The 13,190-nt window shown below is 41.9% G+C and overlaps 1 protein-coding gene across 3 annotated transcripts in view; it reads right to left on the bottom strand.

Annotated features, from left to right (window-relative positions):
- Nucleotides 1-13,190, bottom strand: part of LOC116332107 (pleckstrin homology domain-containing family A member 5-like) — a 206,549-nt gene that overhangs the window by 36,848 nt on the left and 156,511 nt on the right. For all 3 annotated transcript variants that reach the window (XM_039601253.1, XM_039601249.1, XM_031754966.2), the window contains exons 11-14: nt 11,776-12,894; nt 5,911-6,197; nt 4,330-4,568; nt 1,249-1,332 (exon numbers count right to left, since the gene is read on the bottom strand). In XM_039601253.1, coding sequence (XP_039457187.1) covers nt 1,249-1,332; nt 4,330-4,568; nt 5,911-6,197; nt 11,776-12,894 — 1,729 coding nt within the window. The remainder of the gene's footprint in view (nt 1-1,248; nt 1,333-4,329; nt 4,569-5,910; nt 6,198-11,775; nt 12,895-13,190) is intronic.

Consider the following 13,190-nt stretch of genomic DNA (forward strand, 5'->3'; position numbering starts at 1 on the left):
AAAGGCAACATAATTCCAGCATTACAAGATAATGCATTTATCAACACGAGATGAGTCCTTATTGTGAAAGTAGAATGACACTGTATGAAATGCTACAATATTCCATCCATCCATCCATCCATTCGCTTCCGCTTATCCTTTTCAGGGTCGCGGGGGGCGCTGGAGCCTATCCCAGCTGTCATAGGGCGAGAGGCGGGGTACACCCTGGACAGGCCGCCAGTCTGTCGCAGGGCCAACACACAGGGACAAACAACCATTCACTCGCACATTCACACCTAGTGGCAATTTGGATTTTCCAATTAACCTATCCCCACAAGTTGCATGTCTTTGGACGGTGGGAGGAAGCCGGAGTACCGGAGAGAACCCACGCAAACACGGGAGAACATGCAAACTCCACACAGAAAGACCCCGGCCTGATGTCGGAATTGAACTCAGGACCTTCTTGCTGTGCGGCAACAGTGCTAACCACCGTGCCACCGTGCTGCCCGCTACCGTGCTGCCCGCTAATATTTCTGTTGATTAAATAGGAATGTGAGCTCAGAGCTTCACACTGTCGCCACACATGGTGCCTAAGATACAACTTCAGAGCAAAGACACACACACACACACACACACACACACACACACACACACACACACACACACACACACACACACACACACACACACACACACACACACACACACACACACACACACACACACACACACACACACACATTCTGCTGGACATTAAAAAATGAAGATATAGTCAGTTGTGTTTGTGCATAAATGTCATATGATCCCCCTGAGGATTTTACTGGAGCAGTTACAGTGCATAGCAGGCATTATTGTCCTGATATAACTGACAGCCAAAAACTTTTAATGTGCTTGAAATGAGACAATCAAACTACAAATAACACACCCTGTAGTGAAATTAAACACATGTGAACTCTAGTTCCTGAAAATGTGGCTGGCTCTCGTTGACCTAATGACTTTACCAGAGGCTTACTCGCCAGTGAGCTCTTCATTTGATTGCTATTCATGGTGTGATGTACAAAGACTCCAACACGATGTAGACTGGCACCCATTAAAATAAAACAACACACCACTGTGCCAAAACTGAACTGCACACAGCTGTGTAGAAACCAATGCAAAATGTTTTCTCATCATCATTTTATAGATGATCAAACCAAAACACAGATCTCACTCTTCTTTAATATTGGAAGCACATGCAGAGCACACGATGAATGTCATGGTGTTGCTTACCGTCTTGCCTTGCAGAGACTGTGGAGTGATAGTCTGAGATGGGATGCCAACTGCAATGGATCGTCGATCAGGTGTGTATCCGTACTAGATGAGGACAGAATTCATCACATTCACTTAAGGCAGCGTTCCTAATCTCTGTCACATATAGCTACTGCAGGAAAATGAAAACTGAGATATTTGCTCAGCTGTATGAAGACTCTGTAAACTGTACATGTTGACAAACGTCAAACGTGAGCTATTCAGTTTTTCCAAAGGTTTTGGTCGCTCTTCTTTTTCCTAAACTTTTCTCTTGTATATTTCTGAAATCCAAACATCTTTATAGTCCTCCATAGAAGTGGATCGGGCATCTGACAAGGATGACTCCTGGATGACTCCTGAGGGCCTCCTAGGTGAGGTTTTCCAGGCGTATCCCACTGGGAGGAAGCTCTGGGGCACACCCATGACATGCTACAAAGATTACAGTGGCTTGCAAAAGTATTCGGCCCCCTTGAACTTTTCCACATTTTGTCACATTACAGCCACAAACATGAATCAATCTTATTGGAATTCCAGGTGAAAGACCAATACAAAGTGGTGTACACGTGAGAAGTGGAACGAAAATCATACATGATTCCAAACATTTTTTACAAATAAATAACTGCAAAGTGGGGTGTGCGTAATTATTCAGCCCCCTGAGTCAATACTTTGTAGAACCACCTTTTGCTGCAATTACAGCTGCCAGTCTTTTAGGGTATGTCTCTACCAGCTTTGCACATCTACAGACTGAAATCCTTGCCCATTCTTCTTTGCAAAACAGCTCCAGCTCAGTCAGATTAGATGGACAGCGTTTGTGAACAGCAGTTTTCAGATCTTGCCACAGATTCTGGATTGGATTTAGATCTGAACTTTGACTGGGCCATTCTAACACATGGATATGTTTTGTTTTAAACCATTCCATTGTTGCCCTGGCTTTATGTTTAGGGTCGTTGTCCTGCTGGAAGGTGAACCTCCGCCCCAGTCTCAAGTCTTTTGCAGACTCCAAGAGGTTTTCTTCCAAGATTGCCCTGTATTTGGCTCCATCCATCTTCCCATCAACTCTGACCAGCTTCCCTGTCCCTGCTGAAGAGAAGCACCCCCAGAGCATGATGCTGCCACCACCATATGTGACAGTGGGGATGGTGTGTTCAGACTGATGTGCAGTGTTAGTTTTCCGCCACACATAGTATTTTGCATTTTGGCTAAAAAGTTCCATTTTGGTCTCATCTGACCAGAGCACCTTCTTCCACATGTTTGCTGTGTCCCCACATGGCTTGTGGCAAACTGCAAACGGACTTCTTATGGTTTTCTGTTAACAATGGCTTTCTTCTTGCCACTCTTCCATAAAGGCCAACTTTGTGCAGTGCACGACTAATAGTTGTCCTATGGACAGATTCCCCACCTGAGCTGTAGATCTCTGCAGCTCGTCCAGAGTCACCATGGGCCTCTTGGCTGCATTTCTGATCAGCGCTCTCCTTGTTCGGCCTGTGAGTTTAGGTGGACGGCCTTGTCTTGGTAGGTTTACAGTTGTGCCATACTCCTTCCATTTCTGAATGATGGCTTGAACAGTGCTCCGTGGGATGTTCAAGGCTTGGGAAATCTTTTGTAGCCTAAGCCTGCTTTAAATTTCTCAATAACTTTATCCCTGACCTGTCTGCTGTGTTCTTTGGACTTCATGCTGTTGTTGCTCCCAATATTCTCTTAGACAACCTCTGAGGCCGTCACAGAGCAGCTGTATTTGTACTGACATTAGATTACACACAGGTGCACTCTATTTAGTCATTAGCACTCATCAGGCGATGTCTATGGGCAACTGACTGCACTCAGACCAAAGGGGGCTGAATAATTACGCACACCCCACTTTGCAGTTATTTATTTGTAAAAAATGTTTGGAATCATGTATGATTTTCGTTTCACTTCTCACGTGTGCACCACTTTGTATTGGTCTTTCACCTGGAATTTCAATAAAATTGATTCATGTTTGTGGCTGTAATGTGACAAAATGTGGAAAAGTTCAAGGGGGCTGAATACTTTTGCAAGCCACTGTACATCTCTTGGCTGGCTTGGGAATGCCTTTTTATTTCCACAGAAGAGCTGGAGGAGGCTTCCCACCCTCTTTATCAAGCACATTTCATGACACGTACATTTTCTCCCGCTTTCCTTTTTCTTTCTGATTTTTTTCCTCCTGCCTTTTAGCTTTCACAGCCCTGCTTATATATCCCTCTCTATCCAAGTCATACCTGTCATATCATTTGTTAATGCTCCTGTAGTGCTGCTTATACCTACTATCTCCTCAGGAACACCCTAAAGCCAGTCCATGTTAATGCCAAGTATGGACCGAGCAAAACAGCTTCACTGTTCATATACTTATTACTGTTTAAACCAAGTAGCCTCTGCTACAGTTTAGCAGCCACACCCTACATCAGGGGTGTCAAACTCAAATACACAGTGGGCCAAAATTCAAAACTGGAACAAAGTCGCGGGCCAACATTAATATTTATTGAAAAAAAAAATCTTCCTCCAGATATAAGAATGAATCTTTTCTTATGGACTCAAACAAGTTTTGCTGAAAAACTGAATATGGAACAAGCAAAGCTTAATACTAAACAATATATATATTAGCTGTATAATACCAGTAGGCCAGCATTAATAGTAATTTGCTATGGCTTCGCGGGCCAAATGTAATTAGGCTGCGGGCCAAATTTGGTCCGCGGGCCAGAGTTTGACACCTATGCCCTAGAGCACAGGTGTCGAAGTCCAGGCCTCGAGGGCCGGTGTCCTGCAGGTTTTGGATGTGACCTTGATCCAACACAGCTGATTCAAATGGCTAAATTACCTCCTCAACATGTCTTGTAGTTCTCCAGAGGCCTGGTAATGAACTACTCATTTGATTCAGGTGTGTTCACCCAGGGTGTTATCTAAAACCTGCAGGACACCGGCCCTCGAGGCCTGGACTTCGACACCCCTGCCCTAGAGCATCGGATTTTGGTTCCATCTTTGTTTTGTATTGAACATCCTGCATGAAAGCTTAATATTTAAATGGAATTCCTGTGCCATGACCTTTACCTTCGCAAGGTGTGTCCTGTGCCGGCGGTCAAGAGTCACATCCCCCCTCAATATGGGCGAAGAAACCTCAGAGTGGGAGCTACTATGATTTTGAGCAACCTGCTGACGAGAAGGGGAGAATGTGCTGTACAGAGCCAGAGAGCCATGAGATGGGGAAGTGGGAATGGAGTGTGCCATGGCATGTTGGGAGATGTTGCCCATGGTCTTAATGCTGGGCAGTGTGCCATAATGACCCACACCTGGAAGCACAAACAACAACACAGGAGAACGTGTCACTATTGGCTTACCAGAACATTTACCTGCAGTGCTTATACAACTGGAGCCATCTAATGCTGGGCTTACACTGTGCGATTTTTGGCCCATTTTGAGCCGATTTTTCAGTCGTGCGACCGTTTTGTTGATCGGCCCGAGTTTGGCCTTCATCGTGCGTCGTTCATCGTGTAGTATACGTGGGGTAACGAGAAGCGATTAACACCTCACGACCAGCTCCCGATCATCAATCGCTTGGTCGGGAGGATTTCAAACCTGTTTGAAATCCTGCCGACCGTCGTGAGGGCGTCACCGCAGCCGCTCACACTGCGCACGCGCAAACACATAAATGTCGGTGAAAAAGACGGAGCAGCACAGCAGTGCAGCGTGTGATCTGGACACAAGCGATGGAGGCACTTGTAGAACTTTGGAAAGCTCATCTGAGCCTTTTCGATGTGGCCTCACAAAATTATCACGACCACAACAACCGTGAAAATAGTTGGATCTACACTGCTGCTCAATCACAACTGCCTGATCAATGTTTTTCATTAGCAATTTAGCAAAGTTGATGGTGGTGGTGTGAGTCTGTGTGAGTGAGAGACAGAGAGGGAGAGCGAGCGACAGATTTTCCGTTATAACCTTCATTTTATGGAGGCACAGTGTGAGCACTCAGGTCGCATCAGAGCATCGGGCCGTATAGTGTGAGACCCTGCATCGTGACCTGCGAACTTCTAACCCCTGCGAGTCAATCGTGCAGTTTGAGCTGAAGCTGAATAACGCGACTGGAAAAATCGCACAGTGTAAGCCCAGCTTAAGCAGGGGAGCAGATGGGTCTACCCACACAACTGATTCCTGCAGCTTATCCAGGGCAGACAGGATGCAGGGAGTCTATAGAGCTCCTCTTGGAAAAGCAAATGTGTTTGGCACAACAAATCATTCAGGCCATGATTAAAACTGCCTGACAGGACATAAGGCATCACATCATCCAAGAGGTTTCTCTTTAATGTTTTCTATAGCCACTCATATTTCTTAGCTCAAAAAACAGTAATCTGATTAAATGACATACATTTTGTTTAAAAAAGTGAAATATTGTTTTAGACAACATGGAATTATCAATAAGGCCGTCTCACAACCCCACAGTCACATCCTCTCTGATAGATGGTTACTGTCGTGGTCTGCTGCAGCCCATCTGTGTCATGTGTTTTTTCTAACAAGTCTTATGGGAACAACAAGGAAAAGGATTAAGAAAAAGAAACATACTAATATAGAAAAGGCATAGGTACCATTTATACAACTTCAGAAAAGAAATCCATGGTATTTGTAAATGTGTACCTGGTGGCTGAGCCAGACTTTGCCTGGAGAAGGCCTGCCTTTGCTGCCACTCATAGAGCTGCCACATTGTGTCATCCCTCATTGATTTTCTCTTCTCTGTTGTGCTAACAGCAGACGTGGAGGCTGGATGGAGGGCCCGGTCATATACCGAGCCTGCCACACTGCAAATGCTTTCAGGCCTCATCATGCTGTTGCGGGGCAGCGTGCGGTACCCCTGAGGGTAGCGGGGTACAATCTGAGTACGGTGGCTGGGCATGTTTCTTGGTAAAGTCTGGTACGATGTAACACTGGAAGATAAGAACAAATGCGTATAGCTCTTTTAGTTTGTCCCTACTGCAGGGGAGGTTCTGTATGTGGATTCAGTGTTCAGTGTTTGGAGAGATGGCATTTGTTGCAAAAAAAGTGAGAGATTCTGATATGTCTGAAATGTCAGCTTTGTGACACCTGTTACTAAAATGCTGGATGTACAGCAACTGCTTATTTCAAAACCCAAAAGGTTGATTCTGTTCATCTGGACGTTTTCAGTGGGAGAAATGTTTCATCATCATCAGGTGACTTCTTCAGTCTCAGCTGACTGCAGGTTTCAACCTTATAAACAGGACATTTCCTTAATGACTTAAACTAGCACCACTGATGAACAACGGGCTGGGAGGTCAGTTTATGATCATTAATATGCAAACTGTCATGACCATTGATCAACAACCACTGATCAATAACCATGAGTACCATTCACAGAGAGTTGGGGAATGGCTGCAATCACAGCATTGTAGGATTGTGACAGATGTACCCTTAGGCCCCCTCCTCCATTCAGAGATGGTCTTTCCCTTTGCACGTAAATGGCCTCCTCCTAATTCGAATATGCAAACAACTGTATGGTCCTTAAAAATAACTAAGGGAAACACTGAAGAAGGTCAGGATGGAAGAATATGTAAGCACAATATGTGAGCACACAGAAGGTTATCTAAACATGGGTTACTGTTCAGTCCTTGTCTTAACTCGATAAATCCATTTAGGAAAACCGAGCCTCCAAACTGAACACATGCACAACAGATCAAGTTACCCTTGATCCTGAATCCATCCCAGCGCTATGACATGGTAGAAAGGAACAAAGCTCTTCTGTACAACAAAACATTAAATAGTTAAACTAAACATAATGTCACCATTACAAGTCCAGCAGTTGGCGATCAATTGCTTTTGTATTCATGCTCTATCCTGTTATTGTATTTTCTCCTTTTTTAACTCCTGCCTGTCAGCTTAGACATAACTATAATAATATAAATAACACTGACAGAAATGAATAGACAAACAGATAAAAATAACACATGAACAACAGGAGCCTGTAGAGAATTTGTAGAGCTCATCTTGGAAAATTACTGAAGGTTACTAAAGCTGCCAGACAAGACAGGCTAAACAAACTAACAAACAAACAAACAAGCAAACAAACAAGCAAACAAACAAACACTTAGAATTTGGGAACCATCTGTGTCTCTCTCCATTGCCTAGTTTGGGAGTCACTGCACCTAGTGCTCTGATTACCACTGGAACCACCGTTACCTTCACCCTCCACATCTTCTCCAGCTCTTCTCTGAGCCCTTGGTATTTCTCCAGCTTCTCATGTTCCTTCTTCCCGATGTTGCTGTCACTGGGAACCGCTACATCGATCACTACAGCCGTCTTCTTCTGTTTGTCTACCACCACTATGTCCGGTTGGTTAGCCACCAACATTTTGTCTGTCTGTATCTGGAAGTCCCACAGGATCTTAGCTCCGTCATTCTCCATCACCCTTGGGGGCGTCTCCCACTTTGACCTTGGGAATTCCAGGCCATACTCAGCACAGATGTTCCTGTACACTGTGCCGGCCACCTGGTTATGGCGTTACATGTATGCTCTGCTGTTATGTGCTGGATTGTGTCAGGGGCATCTTTACACAGCCTGCACCTGGGGTCTTGCCTGGTGTGATAGACCCCTGAAACCCTCCATGTATGGTCAGGAGCTTCCTGGTCTTGATGTCAGTGGCTTCTATCTCCTCCTTTGGCCAACTTATTATCCCAGCAGGGTACCTGGATCTTGTTCTTACCGTTCAGCTGACTCCTCAGGACCTGCCTGAGCCTCTGCAGGTACTTGGTGGTTGCAGGTTTCCTAGCGACCTCTTGATGGTTCCCATTTGCCTGTGGGATCCCCAGGTACTTGTAGATGTCCTCTATGTCTGCAATGTTGCCTTCTAGTAGTTCGATCCTCTCAGTTCTGACTACCTTCCCTCTCTTTGTTACCATCTGACTACACTTCTCCAGTCCGAACGACATTCCGATGTCATTGCTGTATAGCCTGGTGGTGTGGATCAGTGAATCGATGTCTGGTTCACTCTTGGCATACAGCTTGATGTCATCCATGTACAGGAGGTGGTTGACGACTGTTTCGTTCTGTAATTGGCATCCGTAGCCAGTCTTGTCAGTGATCTCACTGGTGGGGGTTCAGGCCTATGCAGAACAGCAGTGGGGACAGAGCATCTCCTTGGTAGATCCCGCACTTGATGGTGGAAAAAAGTCACTGGCCATTTACCACATGACAAACATTAAGAGCTTTGATCTTTACGATCTAGAAACAACACTGCCAGTTCAACACAATCATTTAGTCCTTTGGAGCCCACAAAATGGAAAAAAAGATAGATAAAAAAAATAGAAATGTATATTCAGCAGTGAAGTGTGTTATACCTGGAATGACATACTGTATTTAGATCGACTAAAAATGGACCTGTTAAGGTCTCACCGTCACACTTAGTAACCGTGTTTATATAGAACACCAGGATCTAAGATTGAGATATTTACGGATAAAATGGAGGACTTATTTACAAATATAAATCAGAAAAGAATGTTTATTTGTGGGGACTTTAATATTGACTTATTGAATCCAAATCATAATAAGAGCACAGAAGAATTTATTGATTCCATGTACAGCATGGGTTTATTTCCACTGATAACAAGACCGACCAGAATAACATCTCATTGTGCAACTCTATTAGATAATATATTTACAAATATAATAGAAGGAAATATAAAAAGTGGGTTGTTAATCAATGATATAAGTGACCACTTACCAGTCTTTGCATCTTATAATTGCCATTATAAAGTCAACAGCGATGGACACAAGATTATTTACAAAAGAATAAGAACAGAGAAAACATTAAACTGTCTTAGAAATGAACTTTTAAAGCAAGATTGGAATATTGTATATGAACAAACAGAAGTTAATAAAGCTTATGAAGGATTTTTAAAGAACATTTAACACATTACTTGATAAAAACTGCCCAGTAATTGAAATCAATAGGAAACACAACTATGCAAGCAGACCATGGATGACCAAAGGACTACAAAATGCCAGCAAAAAAAAAAGAATACCCTATATCGAAATTCATAAAAAGAGAACAATAGAAACTGAAAGGAAGTATAAAACTTACAAAAATAAATTAACTAATATAATGAGATCCTGTAAAAGAGAGTATTACATTAAAAGGTTAGAACACAATAAAGATAACACAAGAGATATATGGAATGTATTAAACAGTATAATCAAAAATGAATCAAGGAATAATGATTACCCTGGGTACTTTATAGAAGGGACAAGAAGTATTAATAACATGGAAGAGATAGTAAATGGCTTTAATAAATTCTTCGTAAACATAGGGCCAAAACTGGCAGAAGAAATAAAGGTTGATGGAATAGAAAGGGACACTGGTGAAAATATTGAAAGGAATAGTAGCTCAATGTTTTTAAGAGCAGTGGAAGAGAAAGAAATTTATGACATAGTTAGAGGACTTAGGAACAAAACCAGTACAGACTGGAATGATATTGATATGGTAACAGTAAAGACAGTTATTGATGGGATTGTAAAACCATTAAAATACATATTCAACTTGTCGTTTCAAAAGGGTTTTCCACAAAAATGAAAGTTGCTAAAGTTATTCCCATTTACAAAACCGTGAAAGGCATCATTTTACAAACTATAGACCAGTGTCAATACTCTCCCAGTTCTCTAAGATACTGGAAAAACTTTTCATAAAAAGATTTGACAGTTTTGTGGAAAAATATGAATTACTGACAGATAGTCAGTATGGATTCAGAAGCAACAGATCAACAGCTTTAGCACTGATAGATTTAATGGAAAAGATAACGGAATGTATGGATAATAAGAGGTTTGCGCTTAGCGTTTTCTTAGATCTAAAGAAGGCGTTTGATACTGTTAATCATGAAATTCTATTAAAAAAACTGGAAAGGTACGGGTTTAGGGGAGTGGTTTTGGAATGGTTTAAAAGCTATGTAGGGAATAGGCAACAATATGTACAAATAAATGAATATAAATCTAATCTGATGGATATAGCTTGTGGAGTACCTCAAGGTTCAGTATTGGGTCCAAAAATGTTTATTATGTACTTAAATGATATTTGCAAAGTATCGGAGATTTTAAAGTTTGTAATATTTGCGGATGACACAAATATAATGTGTTCAGGTGTGGAATTGCCACAGGTTTTGGAGATGATCACACAGGAATTAACAATATTAAAGAAGTGGTTTGATATAAATAAATTATCATTGAATCTAGATAAAACCAAATTTATGTTGTTTGGAAAACAAAAGAAAAACATCAAAATAGAAATATGTGTTGACAATGTATATTTAGAAAGAGTAAATGAAATAAAATTTCTTGGTGTGATCATTACTTATGTTCGGGGGAAATTGGCACGGGGCATTGCCGTCCTGGGGAAAGCAAAGCATATGTTGGATCAGAAAGCACTGCACATATTATACTGTGCTTTACTACTGCCATATATGAGCTACTGTGTAGAGGTTTGGGGAAACACATACAAAGGTAATACACAAACAATAACTATAATACAGAAAAGGGCCATTAGATTAATAAATAATGTGGGGTACAGGGACCATACAAATGCACTCTTTGTCAAAATGAAAGCTATTAAATTCAAAGACTTGGTGGAGTTTAAAACAGCGCAAATAATGTATAAAGTAAGAAATAAATTGCTTCCAAAAGAAATCTGTAAATTGTTCATAGAAAGAGAAGGTGGGTATAACTTAAGAGGGAAATGGAATTTAAAAATACAAAGTGCTAGAACAACTTTAAGAACTATGTCTATCTCAATTGCAGGAGTTAAATTATGGAACAGTCTAACAGAAGAAATAAAAGAAAGTAAAAACATAAGCCAGTTTAAAGTAAAATATAAAAAACAAATTTTAAATAAGTATAAGAATGAAGAAAACGGGGTTAACCCAGGACGGTAATGTTGCTGGTAATGGTGTTGTGGTTCTTGGTTGTTGTTTTTTTTTTTTTTTTTGGTTTGTTTGTTTTTCCATAACTTATGAATATGCAAATATACACATTCTGTATTTTTCATATAAAAGAAACTATACTGTGGTGGGGCTTGCTAATTTCTTTTTTTTTGATTTATGTATGTTTTGTTTTGTTTTGCTGTACTTTTGTTTCATATGTTGTTTGTTTAATTTAAGACTAAAAGAAAATTAAAAGAATGAGAGGTAAAACTTGAGGGGGTAGGGGCAAATAAGTAATTACTTTTGCCTACTCCTTTTCAAACAAATAATGAAATGATATTTGGAAATGATTGTGAAGGCACATGTTTGAAATAAAAATGAACTGAACTGAACTGAACTGAATGTAAAAAGATTATCTTCTAAAATAAGTAGCTAGAAAGTGAGCTGCATCCATATCCCGTATGAAGCTAACCTCTATGTTGAGGTTTGGTTCAACGCCTATACTTATGTGATGGTGTATTTTGAATTTTTGCCTCCCTCTTTGTTAAAGTTTTAAATGTACTGAATGAAAAGTTGCTTTACTCACCTCTTTGAGTTATTGTCCAGTCCTCTCCTTTGCGGATGGACCCAGTGCTCCAGCTGCTGAATGGAGTTGGTCCTGGACAAACCCTTTTCTGGCTCCTGGACTGGAGCTGGAGACTTTACGGGAACCCTGACCAGGTTGCCATCCACCTCTGTGGGGCTGCAGTCCCTTTGCTGCTCCCCTGTTCCACACCCTGAGCCACTGACCTGTGCAGGTTTCTGGGCGCTGATGTTGGCCTGGTTTTGACGAGACGCAGACACTGCAGCTGCGATGGCGGCAGCTTGGGCTGGTTGTAGCTTGATGCTGTTGATTTTAGTCAGAGCCCTGTCGGTGCTCGGATCTCTCTGAAAGCCGTATTTATCCCCATCACAAACCGTAGCATATTTCTCTGCGTCCCTCAGAGTCGCGTATTTATCCCCCTCTCGAAACGAGCTGTATCTCTTAATTTCTTTCATAGTGCTGTATTTGTCCATAACTTGTATAGTGCCATATTTATTATCCTTCTCCCTCATTGTGCTGAACCTTTCAGTTTCCTTTAATGACAGCTGTCTCTTGACCTCCTTTTGAGAGAGGCACTTTTTTCCATCTTTCTGGAGTGTGTGTCGATCGCCTACTTTCTGCAGCGCGTATTTTTCTCCGTCTTTCGCGAGCAGACACTTCTCCCCATCTTTGGAGGGTGCATATTTTTCCTCTGCCGGTGTCACCCCGTGCTTATCGTCCGTCTTACGAACGCCGCACTTCTCCAGATCTCTGTGAATGGTGTACACTTTTTCATCTTTCTGCAGCGAGTATTTCTCCCCATTCTTTCTCAGGAGGTACTTCTCTCCATCCTTGTGCAGGAGATACCGGTCTCCATCCTTCTGCAGCATGTAGCTCACGCCCTCTTTCTTCAGAGAGTACCTTTCTCCCTCCCTCTGTAAGGTGTAGTACTCTTGCTCCCTCTGGTCATTGTGTTTCACAACATCTTTTTGCCATTTGTCGTCGACCTGCGACAGTGAATGTTGACACGCTGGTTCTCGATTGCGTTCGTTGTTCTGGATCTCGGGCCGTGTGAGGACTCTGTGGTTCAGCAGGTTGTTCAGCTCTTGAGGTCTCCGCTGGTCCCCTTTCAACTTGTCCGCTCTGTGACAGAAAAAACAGAAAGTGGAATTCAACAAAATAAAGAAAGACACATTTACTGTAACAGGCCCTGTGTGAGTGAGACAGCTCCTCTTGCCTTCTGTTAGTCAACCTTTTGGAGTCCACGATTTCTCTGAAGTTTCATATTTTTGTCAAAAAACTCTAATGATGTAAAAAATTTATTTAGAGCAGAGCCTTAATGAAGCATTGCAATGAACAAATACAGAATAATAGAGATTTGAGCATTGATGTGTCGTGTTTTTAAGGAGATGGCACTACATAATGGTTTTTTTTTTTCA

The sequence above is a fragment of the Oreochromis aureus genome, linkage group 17 (assembly GCF_013358895.1).
Source record: "Oreochromis aureus strain Israel breed Guangdong linkage group 17, ZZ_aureus, whole genome shotgun sequence".
Lineage (NCBI taxonomy): Eukaryota > Metazoa > Chordata > Actinopteri > Cichliformes > Cichlidae > Oreochromis > Oreochromis aureus.